The 27,995-nt window shown below is 39.4% G+C and overlaps 1 protein-coding gene across 13 annotated transcripts in view; it reads left to right on the top strand.

The window, feature by feature from the left end:
- The first annotated feature begins 707 nt into the window (after positions 1-707).
- Positions 708-27,995, top strand: part of LOC135746584 (guanine nucleotide exchange factor DBS-like) — an 88,359-nt gene continuing 61,071 nt past the window's right edge. For 6 of the 13 annotated variants that reach the window (XM_065265202.2, XM_073814209.1, XM_065265200.2 and 3 more), the window contains exon 1: positions 12,110-12,347. In XM_065265202.2, the coding sequence (XP_065121274.1) occupies positions 12,176-12,347 (172 nt within the window). In that variant the 5' untranslated portion in view covers positions 12,110-12,175. Of the gene's footprint in view, positions 889-6,604; positions 7,118-7,784; positions 7,909-12,108; positions 12,348-27,995 lie in introns of those variants that run through there. The other 7 variants (XM_065265194.2, XM_073814210.1, XM_073814212.1 and 4 more) reach the window with 6 other exon arrangements.

Genomic DNA, 27,995 nt, shown 5'->3' with positions numbered 1-27,995 from the left:
CATCAAAGTAAAAAAGACGAAGACCCATTAAATGATCTTTACAAAATCTAAGAATCAAAGCTATATATTATATAACCTAAATGACCTTTCTTGACCTTGAAAAAGAATATAAAGGAACCTTGAGGATCTCTCTTAGATGTGTGCAGTGTCATTTCAGTGCATTTGGCCTATTTGTTCAGTGTCTGTCCTCATTCTTATAGAGAGAAGATCTAAATGGATATGACACACACACACACACACACACACACACACACACACACACACACACACACACACACACACACACACACACACACACACACACACACACACACATCCAGAGCTGCAGGCTCACTGTCCTTATCAGCCCAGAAGTTATACAGCCACATGCATATGAATGCATATGCATATGAGTACAAGCATGGTCTGCTTGTATTAATGCATGCATGCATTACTGTGTGTGTACTGTGAAGTGGGCATGTGTGGGTATGTTTTTGTGTTGATTTAGATGTGTGTTGCTGCACACAGAGGTGTGTTATATGTTAACATGGTGACATCATTTATATATATGGCTTCTAAATTTGTGTCAGTGTGTTGCTGTCTCATCCCTGCTGCTTTGCTAAGAAATCCTTTCATGTCTCTCTCTCTTTCTCTCTCTCTCTCTCTCTCTCTCTCTCTCTCTCTCTCTCTCTCCTGCATCATCTTTCTTTTGCAGCCGCAGCATTGGTTTGAGCAGCGAGACGGCTTCCTCTCGTCCCCCGTCAGAATATTCCTTTCCTGAGGAGCAGTGCAGCGGTTCTCTGCCGCTGCTGGTTATCTGCATCCTGCTCATGGTCCTGTGGATAAAAATGGTTGAAGACTCCTTGCTGGAGCTTTTCAGACGACTCACTGCTATCTTACAGAAAATCGGTAGGAGGAGCTGCGAGTGTTTGTGTGTGTGCACGTGTTTGTGCGAATCGATTATTGGGAGAAATGCATGGTTGTTTCAAGCTTCATTTTGTCTTTGCTTTGTAAATATTTGGTGAGAATGATTTTAGTTGATTTTGCTTCTGAGTAATTTAATCTTTTCAACCAGTACAACTAGTTATTTAGTACACAAACGGAAATACCTATGACAGAGTTTTTTTACCTGATGGGAGGGGTTCTGGTGGACCAATCACAGCGCTTGCTGTCTGCGTAGAACTGACGCACTGTTAAAAATTTTGCGAGGTGCACGTCAGGTTACGCAGAGCTACGCACAGGTTACGGATAACCTACGACTTAGCTACGGCTTAGAACTTACGCACGATTATAAATCGGGCTTTACATGGAAGTCACCTTCATGTTTCTACAGCAGCCCTTAACAGAAAAAAACCTGCTCTACAGAGCGCGTTTCGTCCCTTCGTTGTCTCAAGGGCGATTTATAGTCGTGTGTAGGTCCTACGGCGTAGCAGCGACGGCGTAGGTTCCGCGTCGGTTTTCATTTATACTTGTGCGTCGCCGTCCGCGTCGACGTGCAAACACACGCGAAACCGCTGGTTGGCAGTAATCACGCGTGTAACCACAATAGCAGCAGAAGTCGTCACAGAAGAAGAAGCTAAGCAAGTTAACCCACAAACGAAGAAGAAATAGCAACTTGTTGTGTATAATTTGAGAAGACCAGCAATGATGGAAGTAAATAAACAGCGACTTATGTTGCAGTTTGAGTTAAATCACTCCTCAACTTGGCTCATCTTTGTTTTCACCGTCTCAAACGGAAATACCTATGACGCAGTTTTTTTACCTGACGGGAGGGGTTCTGGTGGACCAATCACAGAGCTTGCGGTCCGCGTAGAGCCGACGCGCTGTTAGAAATTTTGGGAGGTGCGCGTCAGGCTACGCAGAGCTACGCACGACTATAAATCGCCCTTTAGGCGACAACATGTTTGTCCTGTGGCAGCTATTGTAGCTTCTCATTGGATTTCAAAATTGAGGTTGGTTGAAATTTGAAATCTTACCACTAGATGACGCTAAAAACCCCACATAACACCTTTAATGGGGATTAACATAGGGAAGGTAAAAAAGCACATACACCCATCTGTATGCAATCCAAATAGTTCAGTGTATTCATATGTGTCATCTAAAGTAATGTAGGTTTATGAGAGGAAATATTTTGAGCTTATTAAGCGATTGATACATCAGGTATGGAAATTTATAGATTAGCACAGTAAGGGGGCGTGCACACCAAAGCTTTTATGCCCGCGGCCGCGTATGTTTTTAATTGTTTCCAATGGAAGCTCTGCGTTTTTCAAATAAGCCAGCAGCTAGTGTTTTTGTTCCGCGCTGAAAGCCTGCGCTCAGCGGTTTTTCCGTGCTAAGTCCTGAGCGCCAAGAGTTGAAAGAGATTCAAATTTGGGTGAAAGGCTCCACTCGCCAATATCAGTTCTCACACGGCCATCCAATCACAGTGGAGGAGGGGCGGGACAAATATCACAACAACTAACCAGCTCACAGATAAAGTATCACAGCTACCAAAGCGCTCAACTGAAAAACAGCTGGAATTCGGCATCATCCAAGCGTTTTCAGCCGTGGTTAAAAGTTTTGGTGTGCATGCCCCCTAAGGTAGCAAAGCTTTTATGGCAGCAGCCGGCGTATCAATTTTAAATTGTTTCCTATGGAAGCGTGGCGCTTTTCCAAAAAGCTTTTTTCCCCACGCTGAAAACTGGTGCTCTGTGGTTTTTCCGTGATGAGCGCAGATAGTTGAAAAATATCAAACTTTGGGTAAAAAGTTCAGCTCGTCAATTTGAGTTCTCACACGTCCAATCACAGTTGAGGGGGGTAAACATCTCAATAACCAACCGGTGCATCGCTCAACTGATAAACAAAGCAGAAGTATCACAGCAACCAAAGCGCACAGCTAAAAAAGCTGTCAGTCGGCTGAAAAAAGCTGACAGTCAGCGTCCGCCTGACGTTTTCAGCCGCATTTAAAAGCTTTGGTGTGCACACCCCCTAAGTTCAAATATGTCAGCTTATTGTTGACATTGATTCTTATCGGTTCTTAGCTCTCAAACGCCAAACTTAAGCAAACACTGATCACCATAATGGTGGTTTGTTGAAATTTCAATTTTTTTATATTAACGTGATTCAATGTGGTTAATATTGGCAAATCAATGTTAAGCATTGTTTCAATGGTTACTTGCTATCTGGGATATGACATTTAGTCACAAGACTTGCAAGAACGGAGAAAATGTAAAAAAAAATTGTTTTTCATATTTGGGTGAATTATTCATTTGCAAATTGCTTCTACACTCTGTAAAACAAATAGGTTCAACTTAAAAAAGTAAGTTATGTGTTTGCATAAAATTTTTGATTTGAACTTAAAAATATCAGTTGACTCAAAAAAGTTATTAAGTAATTGTGATGAACTCAAAATTTTAAGGCAACGAGGTAACTTACTTTTTAAGTTAAACCAACTTTTTTATTGACAGAACTCATTTTGAAAGCTTTTTCTATTTTGTCCTGCCTCCCCCCATCTTTTACTTTCTCCCTAGTCTTTCATCCATCTTTACGTCTTTATAAAGGTAACCCTAGTTATGTTATCATAACCTATGGTCATTCACTTTTTCTTTAAAGCATTTCTAAGCTGTTTGCCAGTGACCCCGAGCTAAAACCACACCAGCACAATGAAACTGCGAACATGCACAGCATAAAAGCATCTTTTCTTAGACTTGTGGTCTTAAAAAAGTATTTTGTGTCTAGAATTGGGTCATCTTTATTAAAGATGTTTTGGCCTTCAGGGTTCTGCAGTATAATACAGATACACGCCACTGTTTACACTGTGGGGTGCTGTTTGTTCAACCTGCTCGACTGCTGAATTCCCCACACACACACTTTTTACCTCAGCTGTGCTAAATTACTAAATTAAGTATTATTTAGTTTATTTCCAGAAGAATACCCTTCATATAATATTAAAACCCCTAGAGTAGAAAGTTGTAATATAATTCCAGTAATACTGATGTTACAAATGCAATATATGGTCAGGTGACCCTGAATTCATGGGTTTTAAGATTGATGTATAGATGATGTAAATTGTGATCAAAATATTGACGCAGTGTAGACAGTGTGAAACCATTTCTGTAGTGTTTATTGGGTGTTTAATACACAGTCTAGCCAAAGAGCTAATGCTGTCTCACAGCTGTCTTCTTTACCATGTTCACCATCCTATCCACACACTCACAATCTCTCCTATACTTTACATGCACATATGCCCACACATGACAGTCACTATAAATGCCATACAATGTGCATATCTATAGCTTATCACATCCGCCAGTGTTACATTTTAAAGTAATCACATGTCTCAATGCGAGGTGATATCAAACAGTCTCTGATACCAAATAAATAAGCCACAAAATCACAAAGCACCCTTAATTTTGACATTATCCACACAAAAAATTGTGTATATGGGGCCGAGCCTTGCACAGTGCCGATAAAAACACTTATAATACAAATAATCTTTGTTTTCATCTATTTTGAATACATATAGGACAGTCGTTGTGGGTTGCTGTGGTAACAGATTTTTGGGTCTTTCCTATTTTAAGAGAGCTCTGAGAGGGCTTACTGTTTTCGGCTGTGGGATAACATCCACCGTGGTAAGAGAACTGGAGTAAATTACATGGTGTGAAGGCTTTAGCCCAAACCTTGGCAAGCAGTTTCCCCTTCTCTCCACTATTCTCTGTATTCTCTTTAGAGAGTGCCAGGGGTGAATAAATGACAGAAAGTTCCTGTTTGTTGATCATAAATTGCCATGCATGTGTCGTATGGTAGGTTTAATGTTTGAATGTGAGATGTTCTTGCAAAAGGACTCCCAGGATACTACGTACGGTGCAACAGTAGTATGGTTGCCAGGGTGTTGCTAGGGTGTTCAGGGTGAGTAGAGCTACTGTAATTGGGTACTAGCTCAAGTTAATGTAACTCAACATAATACACACATCACGCAACGCTAAGGTTACTTAGCAACGGCAGATGCTACGGGAGCGCCAAATCGCTTTGAGAAAAAGAAGAAAAGTGGCGCAGTGTCGTTTTCCGCATGGTTTTAGATTCGAAATGTGATGCTCCCCTGAGCTTATTCATCAAAGAGATATGACAACTCGCGAGATCCACCAATCACAGAGGCTTCTTGATTCAGATTAGCATACACTCTAAAAATGGCTTGGTTGTTTTTAACCCATTCTGGATGCATATCGGACAGAACACATGGTGGGTTAAAATTACCCAATGTTGGGTTGTTGTTATGCAAACATGGGTTATAATAACCAAGCGGTTGGGTTATTAAAACAACCCAGTATTGGGCAATTTTAACCCAGCGGTGTGTTCTGTGTATCTGGCATTTTTACATGGGTACTCGGCCATTTCAGTGGGTGCTTAAGCCCCGGAAACACTACGGGATAGGCCCTATGCCTAAGTATGCTATCAAGGTGGGAATTGTTTATTGACTTTTAGTTTTGAGCTATTGCTATGATCATCATACTATCATAAATCAAGCATTTACCAAATATGTAAAAATGCTCTTCCCCTTAACCCATTGTTTCCCAAACTGGAGTTTGAAAAGGAATAGGCTTTATGCCCAGCTGCACTACATCTTGAACTTCAGCCAGCTCCTTGTTTCCTGTCTTCCATTATTGGACAAACTGATTAATCCAGGTGTGTCTGATTATTGTTGTTGTGACTACTGAGGTCAGGCACACCTGGATTAATCAGTTTGTCCAATAATGGAAGACAGGAAACAAGGAGCTGGCTGAAGTTCAAGATGTAGTGCAGCTGGGCATAAAGCCTATTGCACAAGGTTCATGAGTTGATCAAAAACTATTAATAACAAATAATTAAATCATAAAATGTTAATAAATCATTTTAAAATTAAAACATTAAATTTTTAAAACAGATAAAAAATAAATGTTTTTGAAGTTACACATGCAAATGTGCTATTAAATTATTGAAATATTTACTTAAAATCTCAGGGGGGACTTCAAAGTAAATAATTTAAGTCAAGGGGGTTTGGGTGTTTTTATATAAAGCTTATTTTATTAAAGACAAACCTTACCCCAAATATTTTTTTCTGAATTTATAGTTTTTGTACATGACAGTACTAAGTGTGTTTTTAGGGTGCATATGTAGACCACATGCGTTTCACTTTAAGGCCCCCCTGTTACCCAAAACAATATTTGAGACCCCTCCCCAACACATTCTATTATTCTCCCAATATAATGTTCTAGAGCTTGGCATGACTAGACGGATGTATATTCATTAAAAATTTGGTTATCAATACAAAATATGTAGATTTTTGGGTTGTTTTATCTTATTTTAATGCTTTTCTTTTTCTTTTAAATAATTTTAAGTCATCATATGGCCCCCTTAAAAATGTGTTAAGCCCCCCCCCCCCCGTGGGCCCCATGTTGAGATGTTGCAGAAAGATGACAATATTTTTTAAAGACCACTTGTTTTGTTAGTCAGTTTGACCTCTATGTGGCGCACAAGAATGCTTAAGATTAGTGTGTGTGTGACTGTGGGTGTGTAATTAGCACAGCAGAAGGGGATTTGCGCTAAAACTCGCCCTCCCCTCTCCTCCACTCTTCCTCTCTCCTCTGCAAGAATATGCATGTGTTTGTTGCGCCAGCATGCGTGAACGCCGGGACTGCTTCTCTGTGCGGGTGAGAAGAGATGTTTCTGCATGCAGCATTGCGTATGGAGCATCTTTACAGGTGCTGCATCTGACACTGGAAGCCTTTTGAGATCAGAGTCGAACCGCTGTTAGCATTCCCAGCGTTTTTTTGGATCAGATATTACTGGCTTGGGATTTCATCCGTTTTACTTAGTTCATATAGCCTTGGTGCGGTCAGGATTGGTTTGGAACGAATGAAGGTCTATCCAGACCAGTTTTGGGCTGGTTCCAAGAGGTCAAGCCGAGCTGGGACCGGTTGGGACCGGTTCGGATGTGCGAAGAGTTCATCTTAGGGTTCCATGTCTCTGCACGAGTTCCTTCAGGAGGGTCAAGATGTCCCACAGCGGATCTTGTCTCGACTGACCCAGCTCCTCTACAACCTATCGGCTACTGTCTTACAGGGGGTCCCTTTTTCTCCTTTCACAAGCTTCAGCCGCAAGAGCTCGTGGAGGGATTGGAACGGTGAGAGAATACAGATCTGTCTGTGTATTTAGGACTTTCGAGAGGGTGGGTGGGTGTTAGTTGGCTAAAGTTTTACAGATGAAATAGGATAGAAATTGGTCACTATTTTTGTTAGGTTGTGAATCATTTCAAACATTAACTTTTTAAGTCATACAGTACCTAAAAATGTATGACTGTTACTGAATAAAATAGTAAAATATAAAATTATTTCGTTTTATAGACACCTTTGGTTATTCTGCACAGAACCTTAACCTTGTTTAAAATTTTGTACATTATACATTTGTACGTATTTGCACGGTAATGGTTAAAGCGAAATTTTAACCCCTGCCATTGCAGATTTCAGTATAAAGCTAACACACTATAATGAGATTTATCCTTAAATGAAGAAAGCAACATCTAAATGAACAATTACAATGTCTAGAGATGTTATATTTTACCGGATAAAACAATGCATGAGGTTCAGAGGTGGTTTCCTCATGGGATCTCTCCCATCATTGAGATGCATGTGGATGGCACAACGCCTAAATCACAGCGACATACATCCTCTTTCTCTCTCTCTCTCTCAGACACTTTATGCTAAAAGTTTTGCTTTTGGTTCAGTTAACCAGTGCGTGTCAGACTGGTATATTTATGGGAACACACAAGGCACAAGATAATCATACGCACACTGGTAACAAGCTGAGCAAGTTCATAGTGTTAGTACAGCATAGTGTTAGTACACAGTGAAGAGACACACAGAAGATAAGCACAACTTGTGGCCACAGGAGAGAGGATGTCTGAAATCCTTAGAAGTAAGTAAATGTCGGATCTGTTTCTTAACGGATTGTTGCTTAAGTGTGTGTGTTTGTCTGTTTGGTCTTTGATGTTTGACCTGCTGCGTGTTTAATATGAAACCACGCTTAGCCAGGGCCGGCGTCAAGGGGGGGCATTCGCGGGCAGTGCCCCCCCTACAAAGTTTTTTATTACTTTAATATATATCAAGAATAATTAAAATAAATTAAACATTGAATGTTTCATGACTTGTAATGTAATCAAATGAGGAAAATATAGTTGATATATGTTTTCTTTAATTAAAATAGACCAGTTTCTCTGATTGGATGTATTGCCGCGTCTCACCCGTCTTACGTCTTTAGCATATTTGTGACTTGATACTAGCAACGTGTTTTTTCGCGGCATTATATGGATCGTGTAAATATGGATATTAGAACATTTAGAACGAACCAGCACCGCCTGCTTCATCTTCATGCAAACACAGACTGGCTCAAACTCAGAGATTAGAGGTCGAGGTGGAATTTACAAATCTACAGGACACTGTTTTAAGGATGTTTAATGTTCTTACACGTCGCCGTCTTCAGCTATTTCAAAGGTAAGTTAGCGTTGTTTTAAATTACGTAGTTTAAATGTGAAGTGTGGCTATAGACCGTTAACAGCATTACGACGTGATTATGGTAAAGCGGCTTTTTTAAAGCTATGAGTGTGTGGTTGCTGTATTTGTTTTTTTAATGTCTTGTTTTTGCAAATTATTGTTGCTATTGCGTGCCCCTTGTTAGAAGCCGAGTGCCCCTCTGTTTTAGTTATGGTCTGGCGCCGGCTCTGCGCTTAGCATCCCAATGACTTTGTGTTGTTGCCATCTTGTTCACATCGACACTATGCCAAACCGTTTCTTTTGGACTTGTCATCTGGCATATTCAGGTTTGTGGCTCCACATATTTTGTGACTGATTTCAGACCAGATTCAGGGCTCACAAAATTTCCAAAATCCTTAGTAGCCCTTTGGGCAGGCACTCTTCAGTTTTTGGTAGCCCGAAATGGCTGCAAGTAGCCCAGATAAAAAGACATTACTTTAATGTAGAATATTGAGACAAAACATCTATCAAAACACAAATAACACAATCATCAGTACAAATATTTCCTTCTAATTGAACTGAAAAAATATCTGAAACATGAACTAAAGTCACATAAGAAAATAACACCCTACTTTAAGGGGATAGCCAAGGGATTCTCAATTAGTTTTCACCACCAGACAAATTTTGCAAATACAAAGCCTACACTGTAAATTGTTTTTGCTGACCTATTTTTTTTGTTAAATCAATTCAGATGTCAAGTCTTGTAAACTTTTTTCCAGTTATAGATCAGATTTTTTTCTGATCAGAAAAAAAGGGGCTACTGTCGCTTTAAGAGCTGGTTCTGCACAGAGTCACATACTGTAGCCTTTTTCGCAATTCTCTTCACTGCACATGCAGTCTATATCACATTTAGGTTGCTGCGGCAGATTTCATTTTTTTCGTTAGGATATTAATGACTGACGGGACGACGTTTGAGGAAATTAGTAGTACTGCTTGCGAGCGCACGTTCAAACGCAATTTAAATACCAGATGCGTAAATTACATACACCATATTTACCGATCCTAATCTGTGAGAGAATCCAAAAGTATTTAAGTATATTCCTCCCTATAAGTCAAGATAGCTTGACAGGCAGGGCGGAGATGCATTTTGGTAGCATGGCTACAAGGCACGACAGCCTTGGGACATCTGGCTAGTGCTTTTGCGAGCCCTGAGCTTTAGCATGATTTGATTTCGTTGAGTCCTTATAGTGATTGCAAGGGTATTTCAGGGCATTTTAGGGATGGTTCCATTAAATTCACATTTTGTCTAAGTATACCTTTTCATCAGATATGGCGATGTTGCATTGTCAGATCTTTCTGTTATATGATATATTTTACTTTATACCGCGGGCCTGTTGAATGCTTTATTCTGATTGGCTGAGAAATGTTCCGCTTCGCGTTGTGCCGTATTACCACCTTGGGTGTGCATTATTTTCTTATAATTCAACGGCCCTTCGTCAATTATTCCTTATGTATTTTGCATTATAAACATGGAGGTACCCAGTTCATTATGCAGCACGAAGTTTTGCCTGTAAGGTCAACCTACTATTTTCAGTTTTGACTTGTGTAAGTTGAGGTAACTTGTTGAAATTGTTTAACTTAATTTGTTACATAAAATATATGTTGATTGTGACATTTTTTTTTTTAAAGTGTGTGTTGTTGTATTGTAATGGAGTCTGATAATGGTTAACTACATCTTTAGACTTGAGTGGTTCGCATGAGGTCAAAGTATAAGAGACTGCGGCTTAGAGACGGTGAAGCTGTGCTGGATGTATTTTTGTGTGTTAGTCTGCTGTGCGAAGACAAACCTGAAAGCTAGTAATGGAAATGCGGTGGTGTTTTCTTTCTAAACCTAAGAGGAACCAAACCACATACACACCGACCCCTCGATCAGGTAAATTAACTCTGAGACCTCGAAATGACCTCTGCGACTTTGACTTTGTAGAACTAGACTGAGTAACTTTGGTTATGTGTTCTGGTACTAGTAATGATATATATGAAATATGAACATGATTCATTTTTTTATTTATTTGTTTCTACTAAATAACAACAAGATTAAATGGAGAACAAATGAGAAGTCTCATGGCTTTCAGGTTGCGACTGGAACCGTGGTGCCCTTGGGCAAGGCGTATTTGCCCCAATTGTTTCGTGGGTGGTACAGTGGTATACTCTCAGAAATAAAGGTACAAAAGTTGTCACTGGGACAGTACCCTTTCAAAAAGGTACACCTTTGTATCCAAAAAGTGCATATTAGTACTTCAAAGGTACATATTGGCAGTTCAAAGATACATATTTGTTCCTAAATGGTACATATTAGGACCTTTTTTAAAGGGTACTGCCCCAGAGACAGCTTTGCACCTTTCGTTTTGACAGTGTAGCTGCTTATTGCTTTGTGCGTGTGTCCATATATTTTGAGAATGGGCTACCATATACTCTTAGAAAAAGGGTACAAGAAGGTACAAAAGTTGTTACTAGGGTAGTACCCTTTTTATCCTAAAAGGTGCACATTGGTACCTCAAAGGTACACATTGTTACCTTAGAGGTAACATACTGGGCCCTCAAAGATACATATCTGTTCCAAAAGAGTTCATGGGTCAATGACGTTAATTATTTTGTTTCCGTATGGTTCAATTAAAAGTAAAAGGGTTAAAATTTCAAAATACATTTGCAGATTACTTGCATACATTCTCTTTTTTGAGGAACAAGTCTAAAATTTCTGGTTTTATTTCATTTTAAAAGAATATTTGGGGGATAATTGCAAAAATGTCAATGTGGTGTAAACGGTCTGTGTTAATTGGTGTAACTAGAATTTTTTTAAATGAAAATATAAATATATTTGTAAAAACAAATATTACAAAAAAGCATTAAAATTTAAATTTAGAAATAACTAATAAAATTATATTTAATTTTTTTATGATTACGCTTACATGCTAACAAGGTGGAAAAAATATTTAATATTTTTCATTCATTGGCGCAATTGCCGGTTACACCATTTGACATTTTCTGGTCCATACTGTCTTAACCATACTGCAAATGTAATTTAATAAAATCAACATAAAATCAACATAAATACACTATATGCATTGAAATAAACCTGATGCGTGCTTTTAAAACAAGTTTTTTTTAAAGATTTTTGAATTTCTCATCTTGACAAACCAATTTTGTCACTGTCCCACATATTAGGACCTTTTTAAACGTACCGTCCCAGTGACAACTTTTGTACCTTTTGTTTCTGAGAGTGTACTTAAAAATATGTCACTTTTACTTTTCGATTTCCAAAACATTTCTTTAAACACATCCAAGCCTAAATTGTCCAAGCTGTATTCTTAATGTATATGTTTCTTTAAAACAAATGATCTATGCAAGAGCAACCTCACATTTTTGGGTAGACTCTGGTCATTATAAATCTGAATGTATACGTGATGAGACATCTGGCGGTCCTGATGAGATGGCGGAGACAGATGAGCACATTTTGCGACTGCATGTTTGCATATGAGTCAACTGAATGCGCACAGAGCTGCTACAGGGCGTCACCTGTGTCAGAGATGGGAGTGACTGAAAATAACAACGGCACGTTCCACCTGCAGCACACACATAGAGAGAGATAAGTGAGAGTGTGTAAAGAACGAGCAAGTGAATGTTTGCAATATAAGTGAAGAGAGGATGTGACATTTATGAAACATTTGGGCCATTTGAGACGTTTTGGTGAAGGAAGTACCTGCGAGTCAGGGAAGATGCTGATGGAGAGACAGGGAACCCTGGAGGATTGCAGGGACTTGGTGAAGATCTCTTTAGAGGAAGTGGAAAGTTTCTACAGGTTCACTTTATCCTGCGACGGGCTGAACTGTAAGTTCTTCACCGCAAACAAATGAGTATTTGTATCTTGTTTGCTAGTAACATTTTGGGATAAATGTTGGGTGAATTGAGGAAAATAGTCCAAAAACTGCCCCTGTTTCATCTTATTTTAGAAGCAAACTTTAATTATTTAGATAAATAGACTTAAGATATATTCTCTGAAAACTGTGAAAAATGTTCACACTGTTGTTTATTGTCCTAAACGTGCACATACAAGACTGTAACACCTTGCACCCTTCAGAGTGAATGAAGCACAGGGATGCTTACTTTCAAGTGCAAACCTAATTAGAAACACCTGCCTATATGTTCCTCTGTGGGTGTGGTTTTTCTAGCATGTGCTTCTCAACATCTCTGAGTATTTTGCTGTGGAATATCACATAGAAAATCAAACAAGGAACAATCGAGCTTTTCCATAACACCCATGCATCAATGAAGCGGTAAGAGGATACGAGAGCGTCTTTATTTGCCTATGGAGTTGGAGGTTTGCTTATAATGTTATGAGGACACAGTTCATAAGGAAGGGTTGATCTTAAACTAATCTCTACTTGCTTATGTTTGTTTATTTAGGATCAACTTTTCTGGTTTTATGAAGACACCTTATGTTGGTTAACAAATGTTAAACAATGTCGGCCATTTTTGCTCTTAGCTTGCAGCGTGTGCATGTTTTGCTTCTTGGATGTGTTGTGTGCACGTGTGTATATTTGCATTTCTGGTTGTAAGAGACTGGTCTCATCTCTCAGCGGGACAGCAGAAGTGGCCTTGTTGTTAAATGTTACATTTTGACCATATACAGTAGGAGCTGCAGTAAATGTTGAATGTGAATTGTCATGAATTTACTTTTTAACAGTATATTGTGCTGGCCATTTTTTGAATGCATAGTAACTTTTATTAAAGAAGCAATCTGAAGTCATTCAATGACATACAGTATAAATGATTTACTAACAATTTTTTTATAAACTTGCAGATGACTTTTTGTATAGGGTTGTTGTGAAAAATGTGTAAAAATGACCTAAATTCCATTTGTACCTTAGCTTTCGAATATATAAAATATCAGAATATCTCACTTACATGGACCACATTTATGATATTTTGTATTCATATTAAAGGTTGGAAGACCTAAAAATAAAATTTTATGCATGAAAAGGGGCCACTACAGTAGTACAGTTCAATTCAGTTGCGTGTGAGTCTTTGGAACAAGAAGAAAAATCTTGCCTTATAGGCTGCTTCAGGTGCACTTCATATGAGCTTGTGGTTTTACAGATTTACAATGGCTGCCGTGTGCATGTGTCTGCTAAGTCCTTAATTAAGTGTGAAGGGTGTACCATTTGGCATATTAGCTTTAAAAACGGTGCTCATGTGCGCCCCCTTTTCGATCAGTGTGCGCACTTTTGGCACACTTCGGACTTGTGGACCTCCTCACAGTACACACTTTGATGACATCATGTAGTGCAGACCTTAGGGACCCTTGACGCAAGTCCAAGGCGCACCAGAGTCGTATTTGCACATCAGTGTGAACTCCTCCCCTCCCTTTCGCAAGGACTTCTGGGTTGGTAAAGTGCGCAAAGCCTGCTGCAGTGCGGGCTTCGCCGGAGATCGCATCAAGGGTGCAAGGGGGGTGCTGATGAGCACACTTCGGAGCATAAAAATGACAGATGGGACACCACACAGACTTGTTCACTAAGCGAGCATTAACTTAAATAAACCAGGCTTGGTGACGTATGCAGCCTGCATATGCGACCTCAGGAGGCTGAAGCCTTCCGACTGAAAAATGGCCTTCATGTGACAAGACCTTAGGCAGTGGTCACCAACTAGGGTGGCCATTCGTGCCAGTTTCGCCAGACATATCCCAAACAGGATTTCGGGTGCGTTCATCGGAAGTCGCTTTGGTCGACCGCATACGTCATCAAGGTTTAATATTTCGGGTTCAATTTCAGAAAAGCAAACATTAAATTTCAAGGTAAGAATGAAACTACAATGATTAAAAGAAATAAATCTTATGTATTTTAACTGAAATGTGAGAACCTCAATGACGTATGTGGTCGAGCAAAGCGACTTCATGTTCGGGACGTGTCCGGCAGAACTGGCACGAATGGCCACCCTATCAACAACCCTGTTTCTAGAGATCTACCCTTTTGCCTACTTTAGATCCAACCCTGCTTCAGCACACCTGCCTCCAATTTTTGGGTAGCCGTGAAAAGCTTGATTGGCAGGTTCAGGTGTATTCGATTGGGGTTGAATGTGAACTTTGCAGGAAAGTAGATCTCCAGGAACAGGGTTGGTGACCACTGCCGTAGGAGGTCCATTTGTCGTTTTAGATTTGGTAAGGATGCTTATGGGTGACCCCCTTTTTGGTCGATATGTACCCTTGATGTGCCCTTTTCCTGAGCCTGCACTTCTTCCCGATAGTCAAAGCGGGGTTACATCGGACTTGTAGAAAGACCTTAGGGTAGGTACAGGGCCTTCTTCCCGCCAGTCAAAGTGATGTTACGTTTTGAAAGTGCAGACTACCAAAGTGTTTAGGGTACACTTTGGGTGAGGGCCATAGTCTCCCCTGTGATAGTGTTCAGCATCTATTCAATTTGTTTGCCCTTAGTAAGCACCCACTCTTGCTGAGTTAATATATACACTCAGCAAAACTTTTTATATGCTAAAAACAGTGTGTATAAGCAAATCTTATTGCAGGGTTTTACTTTGCTCACATACCTATAGCAGCATTGACAGACCAAATCGAAACGCTGCGTTCAGACACTGGAGTGTTCACCAGAGATTCTGTGTTCAGTTTTAAACTGATCTGAGTCAGATTTGACACTGTCCATTTAAAGTGATTTACCTCAGAGGTGAAGAGAAAAACAGCAGAATGAGTCAGAATTGCTCATTGTTCTCTTTTCAGGGGAATGAAAAATTAGCAAATGATATAACATACTTCTACATTCTTCTTACTGTCAATCATACTTTTACTAAGTATCAAACACTATCATTTTAATTACCAGCATAAGAGTCCCATCTCATCCCCATCTGAACCTTCCTTAAATTTGCCTTCTTCATTGCCCTATAATTGTTTTTCCAATGTATTCACTAATATCAGTATGTACTTGAGCTTGTAGTTTCTCATCAGTGTTATTTGCTCTGAGTAAATATCTTTTCTTCAAACACACTTAGCATACTCAGTTCTGTTGAAACACAGCATGCTGTATAGCGTATAGTACGTGTATTCAGGCAAATATTGCTGTACGGCTGTTGGTTTTACTGACACTATCATTCACACTAAAAATGTTTAAAGTTATTTTCAACACGATGTTGGGTTGAAAAGGGACAAACCCAGCCGTTGTATTAAATTAACCCAGATTATGTATAGCATTTGGTTTGTCCCTTTTTCTTAAAATTATACATGCATGTGTGCATATATACATAATTATTATACACAGTTCACACACACACATATATGTAAATAAAAACTTTTATTCTGCTATATTAAACGCGATTAATTGTTATGCATCCATATCTTGTGGACTTTTACATCTGTATTTAGAGTCTTCAACAGACTGTATTTGAATATGGTTTTATTAAGATATTTCTATTGGTTTTTAAAATGCATTATCTCTGTTTGAAGAGCTGTTTGTGTTTGATGTCAAGAATTTGTCAGAATCAGCTGACAGTCATTATTTCTGCATCTGCTGGTTGTTCCTCTTGTGTGTTGACTATGGTGTGCATGAAGTTTTGTGGTTCCTTTAATCAAGAGCTTTATTAGGTTTAAAACTGTGAAGTTGATTTTCTAAACTACTTCTACATGGAAATGCAAAGGAATGTCCCAAAAACACTCTTGTGGGAAATTGCTTCTTTAGATAAGAATTAATTACTTCCTTATCTATTTATTTCTGTTTTTATGATTACTGAGGTGACATGCGCGCACACACACACAGTAGCTGGGTTTCCGATCACACTGATTTTATGCACATGTTGAAGTATCGCATAAGAAACAAATGATGGAAGCGCCAAATTTCAAATAAAACGTTTTTATGCTCGCTTGAAGTTAGGGATCCGCGAAATTCACATGTGATTATCATTGCGAATCTCAACAGTGAAGCCGGCTTTGTGATTAGAAGTAAATTGCCATCACCTGCTATTCAGATGGAGAGGCATTTACAACACAAAGCCGTAGTTCTCTGACAATCGGGGCAATTTTGCATTAATTACCACGTACGTGTTGCCTGCGATATGTATGCGATATGGCCCAGCTTGTCAGTGAACTACGGCTTTGTGTAGTAAATGCTGCTCCATGTGAATAGCAGGTGATGGCGACTTGCTACTAATCAAGGGACCGGCTTTACTGTCTAGATGTGCATGATATTGCATGCAAATTACCGCGCAGTCGCGCACCCCCTACTTGAGGTCAGGATTTTATCGGGAAAAGAGTAATTGCAAAAAATGGGAGTTGGAAACCCATTTGCTGGATAAATTCTGATGTAGCGAACATTAAACCCACGTCACGGACCGTATAGCTATCAACTGATGTTGTCTTTCTCATATGGGGCTCGACGACGTCATTATGACCTTGATGCTAGTGCCTGCATCAAAATTCGCACCTAATTCGCATTTGTTTGTTTTTCTTTTTTACCGAATTTAGAAAAAAATTGCTTCACGTTTTAAAGGGGCCATGTCACTAGACTAAGGAGCCCCTAAGGGGACATGGAGCAAAAATTAAATAAAGTTTGTGCTCACGCGAAACTTTCATGTGCTCAGGCGAAACTTTCATGTGCTCACGCGAAACTTTCATGTGCTCAGGCGAAACTTTCATGTGCTCAGGCGAAACTTTCATGTGCTCAGGCGAAACTTTCATGTGCTCACGCGAAACTTTCATGTGCTCACGCGAAACTTTCATGTGCTCACGCGAAACCTTCATGTGCAGAATTTTTTTTAAAGTTTAGTTTTGCGTGCTCACCTGAAACTAACGCGCGCCCACGTGAAAGCGAAAGTTTGACATGCGCGCGCAATAGTTTCGCGCAAGCACGTGATAGTTTTATGCGAGCGCAAGAAACTACACATTTAAAAAAAATTCTGCACATGAAGGTTTCGCGTGAGCACATGAACGTTTTGCGTGAGCACATGAAGGTTTTGCGTGAGCACATGAAAGTTTTGCGTGAGCACATGAAAGTTTTGCGTGAGCACATGAAAGTTTTGCGTGAGCACATGAAAGTTTTGCGTGAGCACATGAAAGTTTCGCGTGAGCACATGAAAGTTTCGCGTGAGCACATGAAAGTTTCGCGTGAGCACATGAAAGTTTCGCGTGAGCACATGAAAGTTTCGCGTGAGCACATGAAAGTTTCGCGTGAGCACATGAAACTAAACTTTAGCTTTTTTTTACTCCAATGTCACCTTAGGGGCTCGGTACAAGACTTTTTAAGATGTAAAATAAATCTTTAGTGTCCCTAGAGTACACATGTGAAGTTTTAGCTAAAATACCATATAGATAATTTATTATAACATGTTAAAATTGCCACTTTGTAGGTGAGAGCAAAAATTTGTCGTTTTGGGTGTGTTCTTTAAAATGCAGATTAAGGGGCGGTATTATTATAATAAGATCTTCTTATGACATCATAAGGAGAAGCAAATTTCAGTGACCTATTTTTTCACATGTTTGCGGAGAATGGTTTACCAAAACTAAGTTACTGGGTTGATCTTTTTCACATTTTCTAGGTTGATAGAAGTAGGCCTGTCGCGATAAACGATAAATCGATTAATCGCACGGTAAATAAAATGAGCTTGATCATTTTTTTCGGCCGCAATAATTCACATTTGCATGCTTGTTTGTTTTTCTTGTCTCTCTCTCTCTCTACCAAAGAGACTGGATGACCGCTCCGTGCAACGAGTGACAAGGAGTGAACCCTCGTCAGTCATTTGTCAGTCGCATGATCTGTGTGGGGAGGGGGGACTCCTGGTGTAGCCTATCACAGTAGGAGTACTGAGGAGGATGAGCGCCGCGTGAGAAGTGTAGCAGGAGAAAACACTAGTTGAGACGAGAGTTGGAGAAAAATATGGATTTACTAGAGGCTGTTTACACTTGTCATTAACATGCGTTTTTATCGATCGGATCACAATGTTTTACGTCTTTTCTGACTTTTCTGACACAAGGTGAACAGTGCTATTTTTAGCCTTTCATTGAAAAACTAAAGCGGGTGATCTCCGCAGTTTCATTTTGCAAGCGTGTGAAAGTTGCGCGATCTTATTTCATCAATTGCGCTGAAAATTCAGAGAAAGCTCTAACATACATGTAGAAAATACTGTGCAGCATGTTTACTTGCTAAACAAGCAGTTGACATAATATTAGTTTGCGTCCATATAAACTCATAATTACTCCCGCTGGCGTTCAAATGACAGCGGAGAGACTCGCCCACCGTCTCGACAGACCACCCCCTCACAGTATTCAGCACAGAAGCGGTCGAAAGTGGACAAAAGAGACGGATTTAAATACCAGGTGTAAACGTGATAGGTCTCTCTCGTCCACTTGTGATCTGATCAAAAACACATCTTAATACCAAGTGTAAACAGCCAAGTTTCAAAACCAAACGCTACAGCTGCAGTGTGGGAGTACTTTGGATTTAAACCTAATGACCGAGGTGAACCACTAAACCTGAACGAGCCGTTATGTCGCATTTGTGGTAAAAACGTAGCAGTTTGTAGTGGCAACACGACAAACATGCATATGCACCTAAAACGCAATCATCCTGTTATTTTGTTCATTTCTTGTGGATATTTAAAATGTCTTCCAGTTCCAGTATTACTTATTGTTTAGAAATAAAAGTTTATAAATCTTTGAAAAGGTGTATCTGCATTATTATAATGGCCCCGGAGCATCAATGTTACCGTCTATCGCGATAAATTCTGAGGCAATTTATCGTCTAGCAAAATTTGTTATCGCGACAGGCCTAGATAGAAGCACTGGGAACCCAATTATAGCACTTAAACATGGAAAAAGTCTGCCATGGCCCCTTTAATGGAAACCCAGCTACTGAGGTCTTACTGTTTGGTAACATTGCAGTTTTAATCTGCATTAGCTGTCAGTATGTGCGGACAACTGAGACATGGAATTGGATGATGAATTTGTTTAGCCGCCTGTGCTGATTAAATCTGAGTGATAAAGGGGGTGTGGTGTGTTGGCTGTCCCCAGAGCACAGCTGACCGTTTCGCCTGACTGCAGTCCACATGAGATCTCCATGCACAGAAACAGATGAGAGACGTGACAGTTTGGACACGATTTAGGTTAATGACAGATGATTGTCCAACTGGCGTTACAGAATGTCTGGCGAAAATGCGAGAGAAGGGGTAAAACTAAAACAAAAATCCCAGGAAATCTTATGACTGGTGATTTTTTGCTTGTCTGTTCATCTTTGGAATTTAATTTAATTTTAAAGATGAACCCCCCCTCACCATAGCCTACAGGGATTGTAGCTTTATTGTTGTTTATTGTTTGTTTTGCAATAAACCAGACATGTTGTCATAATAATATCCTGTGGGCCCTAGATGGGATTGTATTCCTGTCTCTCACTATTCCTGGGACATAGGACGCTGCCTGTCCGAAACTACCTTTTGTCTTTCGGACCTTATTGAAGGCGGTATCCTGTTTTATTTAGGCATAATGTAATGTAAACAAAAGCATTTCAGCTGGTCTTTGCGGCTGTTTTAGCACGAAAAGTCGAAAGCATGCATTTTTTATCATTGTGCAAACGTTATGTAAATTAAAAAGGAGGGTCCTTATTTATCTTCTGCCCACTTTATTGATAAATCCCTAAAAAGACGCGCCTGCCAGCATGCACATGAACACTGTGGTGGTATTCAAAACGTTTTTATCGGCTGAAACAGATCTTTGTTGTTTTCTCAGCGGGTTTGATTCGTTGGTGTATATATTTAGATGCCATGCTCTGACAAAACCCATGCAAATACTCACTGAGTTAATGATGCTGATCACATGAACAGCGTTTGTGTATGTAACGTTTGCCTCCAGAATCTCCTGACTGAAGATTTTGACATTTCCCAATAATTCTCAAGTGATTTCAGCAACGTGGTACAATGACAGTCATATGTTTTTTTTTTTACCTCTGTATTGGTTCAGACCATGCTGTGATAGCTGAATGTACATCAATGAAAAGCAAATATACAACAATTCAAGAGTTACAAGAAAATGACTATTATGAAAGACGATTTCCGCCTAAGATGCAAAAAAACATGTGATTTGCTTAAAGAGGATCCATGTGACTCAAATGAGTGACACAAACATGCTTGCATGAAATACCAACAATTAACTAACTAAACCAAAAATATATTCAGACAAAGTCTGTGTGTTTTAACATCAGTAGCACTCTCAGAAAATATTGCAAAGATAGCCCCGCCCACAAACTCGTGCCATTGGTTGAGTCAGTGTTTCTTTATAAGTCTACTGTAGTTGAGATGCTTGAACAAATATGTTTATTGAAAGGGCTTGTCACTATTACAAGCGCAAATAGTTTCTTACCTCACCCTCTTTTGAGATCTGTTAGATAAATGCGTTACATAATTTACACACAGTCTATTTGCAGTTGCGCTCGGAGCATCGGTTTCATGTTCTCCTGAATGAGGAAGTCTGACCCAAGTTAAAAAAAACAGACGCGCGTGTTTATCCCATTACAACTGCTGCAGTCCTGCTAAATTACTGTACAGTATGTGGGATGGCCATATGTATCCTGTCAAACAGGACACCACATTTATCTGAATGAATAAGCCTTGAGTCTATTTTTACTCGAGTCCAGCTGTACACACTGGAGATACTGATGTGAGATCAGTTTTATGCTTTTATTGGTCATTGTTGTATGAACTGGTTGTTTGTTAAGCTTTCTTTACACTTTGATAAATAAAAGATGGTTCGAACAGAATTTGTTGTAATATGAGAGACAGTTATTGTATTGTAATGGGTTAGAAAAGTGTTTGAGTGACAGGCAGTAAATTGAACGACAGAGAACAAACACTGAGTCTTTCTTCCTGCCTTCAGCATATTTAGATTCTTCCCTATTTAGACTTCCTCAGAAAACATGAAAAATGTCATGTTCAGTCACAAGTTAAAACAAATGTAGGATGCATAGCTGCACAGTGATTGGACAGCATCCATCTCAACCAATCACACGCTGCCATTTATTAGCTGCTAAAGCAAACCATCTGAAACAAACCATCTGACCAAGTTCTGTTGATGTATTGAAAATTAAAACGGAGATTTATTGTGTTATTTAGCAGTGTTCAAGTGGTTTTTAGCCTAGTGGTAATGAAAATGTCTGTCAGTGTGACATGCATACTTATTTACTAATTTTAGTTTTATAACCTCATATTAATTGAGACTTCACACTTTAGAATAAATTGAATGGGATAAAGCAAAAAAATAAATAAAGTAAAAGACTCCTTTGAAATTTCAGCCATGTGAAAATGGAAATACCTAAAGTTTCAGGAATATTAAAAATTAAATTTTTTTTTTTTAATTATATAGACATTTTATTTTACCTTGTTGCATCTGCATTTTAAACTATATTCCTGATTCAAGTTTATTTCTGTTATGTTATAACTTTATAACAAGAAAAAAGCTATTATAATCTTAACTAGACTTTGAAATCATGTAAAACTTTATCATTTCATACACCTAACTTAGAAGCTTTAAATTAGGGCTGGGACGATAAATCGTGTGATTTGCTTGCTATGCTTCTCAATGAAAGTTGAGTGTAATGCAGGGTTCACACCAGACACGGTAGAGGTGGCAAGCGCGAGTGATTTACATGTTAAGTCAATGCAAAGACGCGATTAGTCATCCTGCACCGCGATACACGCGGTAGGCGCGGTGCGAATGCCGCCGTGTGTTCCGCGCAAATTGAGCGTTGCCGCGGGAAGGGCGCGAGTTGAAACATCTGAACTTCGGCCTTGCTGTAGTAGTGACGTGATTACAGGAAGCGAGCAGAGTCTCAGCAGTGTCGCAGAAGCCCGTCCCATGACACGAATTTCCTCGTAAATGTCTCAAATGATTAGAATTTCACACGCGAATGAAGCAAGTAAACTCAAATGTTCAAGCGTTCAACTATGCGCAAAAAGCGTTTTTGCCGCCTCAACCACGGCTGGTGTGAATGCAACATAATAGTTGGGTGAAATACCGCTACATCCAAAAGCCAGAGGGCGCTCCCGAACAGAAACTCAATATGCACAGATGAAGAAGTAGCATGTCGCTGTTCTTTAAACCTTTTCAGGTATTTTGTGATGATAAACAATATTTATTATCTGTTGCTTTTTCAAATGCATGTTTTAAATGACTCCAACTCGCAGTAATTTGAGATTGATACTGATTATCCTGCTGAAAAAACAGCATAGACCAGCATCATTTCCATGCTGGTTCAGTGCTGGTTTAGCTGGTGGTCACCACCATGCCAGCACCAAAACACAACATATGCTGGTCTTGCTGGTATGCTGGTTTTTCCAGCAGGGTAAAGAGCCATAATACATGTAAGAGCTGTGCATAATATCGCCTTTGCGATTCAGAATCAATATAGGATTATCTGTAACCTCCCACAATGTAAAAAAGTATCTGCGTAAAGTTATCTGGTTGCCTTAAATGTTTAATTTAGTAATTTAACTTATAGGTGCAGTGTGTAAATTTTAGGGGCATCCAGTGGTGAGGTTGCGAATTGCAACCAACCCCTCAGTCCACTGCTCACCCCCTTTGAAACGTATAGAGAAGCTATGGTAACCTCCATTGGAAAAACATGTAATTGACGGAGCAAACTTAGTAAAAAAGTTTGCCCGTTAAGGGCGTCTATAGAAACATGGCGGCACAAAATGGCGACTTCCACGTAAAGGGACCCTCTGTGTATGTAGATGAAATGTCTCATTCTAAGGTAATTAAAACATAACAGTTCATTATAAAAAGGTCATTTTTGGCATTAACCAATATTTTTTAAGTTGACTTAACTACAAATTTTAAGAACCGTGTAACTTACTTTTTTAAAGTTGTGCTCTAACTTCATAATACATAAATAGTAGTGCTGTGACGGATCGCAGTTGATCCGTGATCCATACGGATCACAACCCACGGTTCGGCTCGCATGCGATTCGCGGATAAATATGCAAATTTAAATAGGGAAAGTTTATCATTTGCACGTGTTTCTAAGGCATGCAAATGTTAACATTCAAGTGATTTAAAAGAATGTAACCGCAAAAAGGCGTTACCTTTCACACAGACCTTTTTGTCCCAGAAAATACCCGTAAAATTGCCAGACAAGCGTCTGTGTGAACACAAACTCGTCCCGTTAATCTTCTGGGATCGTTGCCGGAAAGACGACCTAGTCAGATATACGGAAAACGCTCTGTGTGAACAAGAAGCCGAAAGAATGCCCTAATGGGCGTGTCGTAGTGAGGACGCGAGCGTCATCAAAAGTAATGGTTCAGCTCCTTACAACGAGAGATAACATGCATATAAACATTCAGAGAAATGTTGCAAAGTATATTGAAGCAGTTATCAGGAAATAATAAATGAGACGTATATACGTGCCGTAGTGAGGACGCGCGTGACATGGCAACATGAAGTTGGTTCAACTCTTTAAAATGAGGGATTTACAACATTCACAACGAGAAATGTTAGCAAACTGGACTGAAGCAGATATCAGGTAAGTTAGCTCGTTACTTACTGCGTTGAAACAGAGATCATTCAGCAGCATAAAAGAATATCGCGTCATGTGCTCATTTGAGCTATAATAAACGAAAATACCCGCCTGTCATCCCAACAAGATATATCGTTCAGCTCCTCAAAATGCGGGTTTTAAATGCATATAAACAATCACGATGAGAAATGTCTGAAAACTGTATTAAAGCAGAGATCAGGGAGCTCGTCAAATATCCACTCAGAAGCTGAGATCATTCACCAGCATAGAACTGTGCGTTCACGCGCTCCTTTATAGTCTTATCATAAATAAAAATGCACACAAGTGCTTTCTGGAGAGATAAATAATAAATAATTAGCAAACTTCATATGCTGTAGAATAGAGGGCGGGACTTTCAACAGGTCACGTGTCTTTCCCGGACATCAGATGCCGGGTAATCATGGCAGTGTGAATGAACAAAAAATCGGAAAAATCCAGGATGCCTTTCCCGTGTATTTTATGGAATGTCTGTGTGAAAAGGGCTATACTGTAGTCCATTAACGTTTTTATGTGAAGCGAAGCGACAGTTTATGCTGCATCTTCTTCCTGAAGCGCAGTTTGGAATTCACCTGTGTGTGTGCACGCGTTTAAGTGCCCTAAGTAGTGCGTATACATATACTTCAAGAAAGTAAGCCAACATAAAATCTTTCTGTTCTTGACAGGGCACATACAAACAAAATGATCTCACAGTATTCTTTTTCTAATAAAAACGTTTGTTTATATCTTAAAGCAGGGATTCCCAAAGTGTGGTGCGCGCACCCCCAGGGGTACGCAAGCTGCCACCAGGGGGTGCGCGAGAGGAAAACTGTAATGGCGGTCTGTTTCTTTAAGTGGGATTTTTCCATACAATAAATAAATAAAAAAATGAACAGTAAACATTTCCTTTGTAATCACTTTTAATTTAAATAAAAAAACTATAATTAATTAGTTTTTGATAGAAACGTAGAAGACAGCTGCTGTCTTTTTCTACGCACTGCTCTTCTGTTATGCACTGCAGCCTAAATGCGTGCCAACTCGTTTCATTCATTCCATATATATTATAAATATGCTTAAATGGCTGAAATCAGAGAAACTGTCAAGTGTGAGACGTCTTATGATAAAGTTGTTAGTCACGAAGGAGGAGAAGGACCAAGAGAGAGAAACTTTTTTATGGCAAAAATAGAAATAATAAAATATGACGAGACATGGGCACGTCTAATGCACAGGATATGCGACCAATGTGTTTTCATGCATGGTAAAGAGACCGCCAATGAATAATATAATAAAATACATAAATACTTACAAAGACAATGTAGAGAACTTAATAAAAGCTCTCATTTAATTTTGTTTTAAACTTGAGCTGTTAAAATGAATATGATTCAATATGATTATAATGAATCATATTTCGTGAATGATGGGTCTGCACGTTACGCACGCATCTAGAAGGAGAGCGCACTGGTAAACATGAGGAAACTCTCATTTATCATCTATTAGCTGACGGCAGTAAGTGTATGTTTTTTTACCATAGTAAACTCGAATGGCATCTAAATACCACAGTGGTTAAACGCATACACGTGGGGCGCGCATCATCTACGCTGAGCGTAGCTGCGTCTGGTCGTAGTTTCAGATGGTGCAACACGCGTAAATATTTTTCACAATGTCAGACGTAGGACTTACACCCAACTTCTTAACGTCCGGCTGTTGCAACCGGCCCCTGGTTATTTGCGCATGATTAAACATGAGTCTTTAAAAACAAATCTTTTTAGCATGTTTTTTTTTTAAGCAGGGATTGGGGGTGCGCCAACCCGGTTGGAACATAGAAGGGGGTGCGCAGGAAAAAAAGTTTGGGAACCCCTGTCTTAAAGGATAATTCCGGTATTTAACACTTTTTAGTCTCATTTCTGGTTTGTTTTGGATGAACTACAGTGATGGACACAGAAATTTTGACAATGGGTCGTGTCTTGACTTTTTGACTCGTTTAGAAGCGTCTCTTGACTGCTTCAGAATGGAAGTCAATGGCCAAGCACAAACATGTCATTAAAACAACACTTAACCTTCATTTCCAAAACGGTCCTACTCACCGAGTGGTTCGTGGTGTTCGTTGATGATTAAAAACAAATATATTGGCGCAATGTATGATTTCAATCCATGTTATTTGCTATAGTGGAACTATTTTTTCAGATACCTCACAACCGTGTATATACTTCCGCTCTATATTTGAGTCTGAAGAGTTAGCACACTCCCGACCACTTGATGGCGACAACCACTTTGCCATACAAGTACCCTCGGTGTCTAGCGTATAGACAGTCACAATCGAGCTCAACTTCAAACCTAAAGCTGGTCACTGAGCCATCAAATATGGGAAACATTTCTTCTGAGAGAAACCGAGCGAAAAAACTAGAACCACATGTAAACAGACCCTTTTCTGTTTCCCGGCGGCGGAGTGATATATCAGCGAGCAATGAGTCTTCCAAGAGAAGTCAATGGAATTTTACAAAATGCCAAATAAAACACGACAGAAACTGTATTTCGCTACACAACTTGTTTTTAATCATCAACGAACACCACAAACCACTCGGTGAGTAGCACAGTTTTGAAAATGAACATTAAAGGTTGTTTTAATGACATGTTTGTGGATGGTCATTGACTTCCATTCTGAAGCAGTCAAGAGACGCTTCTAAACGAGTCAAAAAGTCAAGACACGACCCATTGTCAAAATTTCTGTGTCCATCACTGTAGTTCATCCAAAACAAACCAGAAATGAGACTCAAAGTGTTAAATACCGGAATTATCCTTTAAGTGAATTATAGAGTCAAAAACCATTCTGCTTATTTGGTCTTAAAGAGACAGTAACCTCAATTAACCTCCTTAAGTCTGTGTCATTAATGATAATCAACCCAAGACAAAGAGAAAATCACTTCTGTGGCTCTAAAATAATAATAATAATAATTAATTTGTACAATAAAGAGAGTGTTGTTATTCATTTAATTCAATTTCTGTACCTAATGCTAATTTTAGACCTTACTTAATGTGCAACGTTGTCCTTTTTTTATAAATGTTTGTAATTTATTTGTTATTAGATTTTTCCCACCCTTTTCTTTGCTGATCCGAAAAACGATCCGATCCGTGCCTCAAAAACCGTAATGTGATCCGATCAGTGAGTTTTGTGATCCGTTACAGCCCTAATAAATAGATTTATTTGCTGTACTCACTATTCGCTGTAGCCCAGAGGAGCTCTCACACAGGCCTAATGTTACTAATGGGCACAGAAAGGGTCCATTGTGTTTGTCTTTAATAAATGTGAAGCCCAGCCTCTCTTAAAAAATCTCTAGCGTGTGAAGCGGGGAGTGGGTATATATAGGCAGACACGAGATCTAAGAGGACAGTGCCAGGGGATTTCCAGCAAGTGTTCGTGGGACTTGACCTGCATTTTAAAGTCCTCCTGTTGTGTAGGGCCAATGACCTTCTGGCTACGAGAGAGCCTCAGGGTGAAGATTGCATATCGCAAACGTCACAGCCAAAGATTCCCAGACGGACGGCAAATCTATATGTGATATTATTCTAAAATAGCATAAAGCACATTGGGATGTATGACACGCTGTCGATGTGCAATATTAGAAAGAAATGGACATGCTTAACTCTTTCACCGCCAGCGTTTTTAAAAAAAGTTGCCAGCCAGCGCCAGCATTTTTCATGATTTTCACCAAAGTTTAATGCCTTCCAGAAAATGTTCTTCTTTAAATATATAAACATACAATATACCAAATGAAAGAACAGACCCTCTGCTTTCAAAAAAAAACAAAAACATTTCATCCTACCTTCAGTGGTTCTTTTGCAATCAGCTTTTGAATATGGGTAGGTTTCTGCAAAAACACCACATTTTGAGCAAAAAGCAGAGATAATTCCATTTTTGTGACGGACCTTTTATAGAGATCCCATTCAGAGCGATCTTTAAAACAGACAC

This window comes from Paramisgurnus dabryanus, chromosome 4 (assembly GCF_030506205.2).
Source record: "Paramisgurnus dabryanus chromosome 4, PD_genome_1.1, whole genome shotgun sequence".
NCBI classification, from domain to species: Eukaryota; Metazoa; Chordata; class Actinopteri; order Cypriniformes; family Cobitidae; genus Paramisgurnus; species Paramisgurnus dabryanus.
This window is presented reverse-complemented; position numbering and strand designations above follow the sequence as displayed.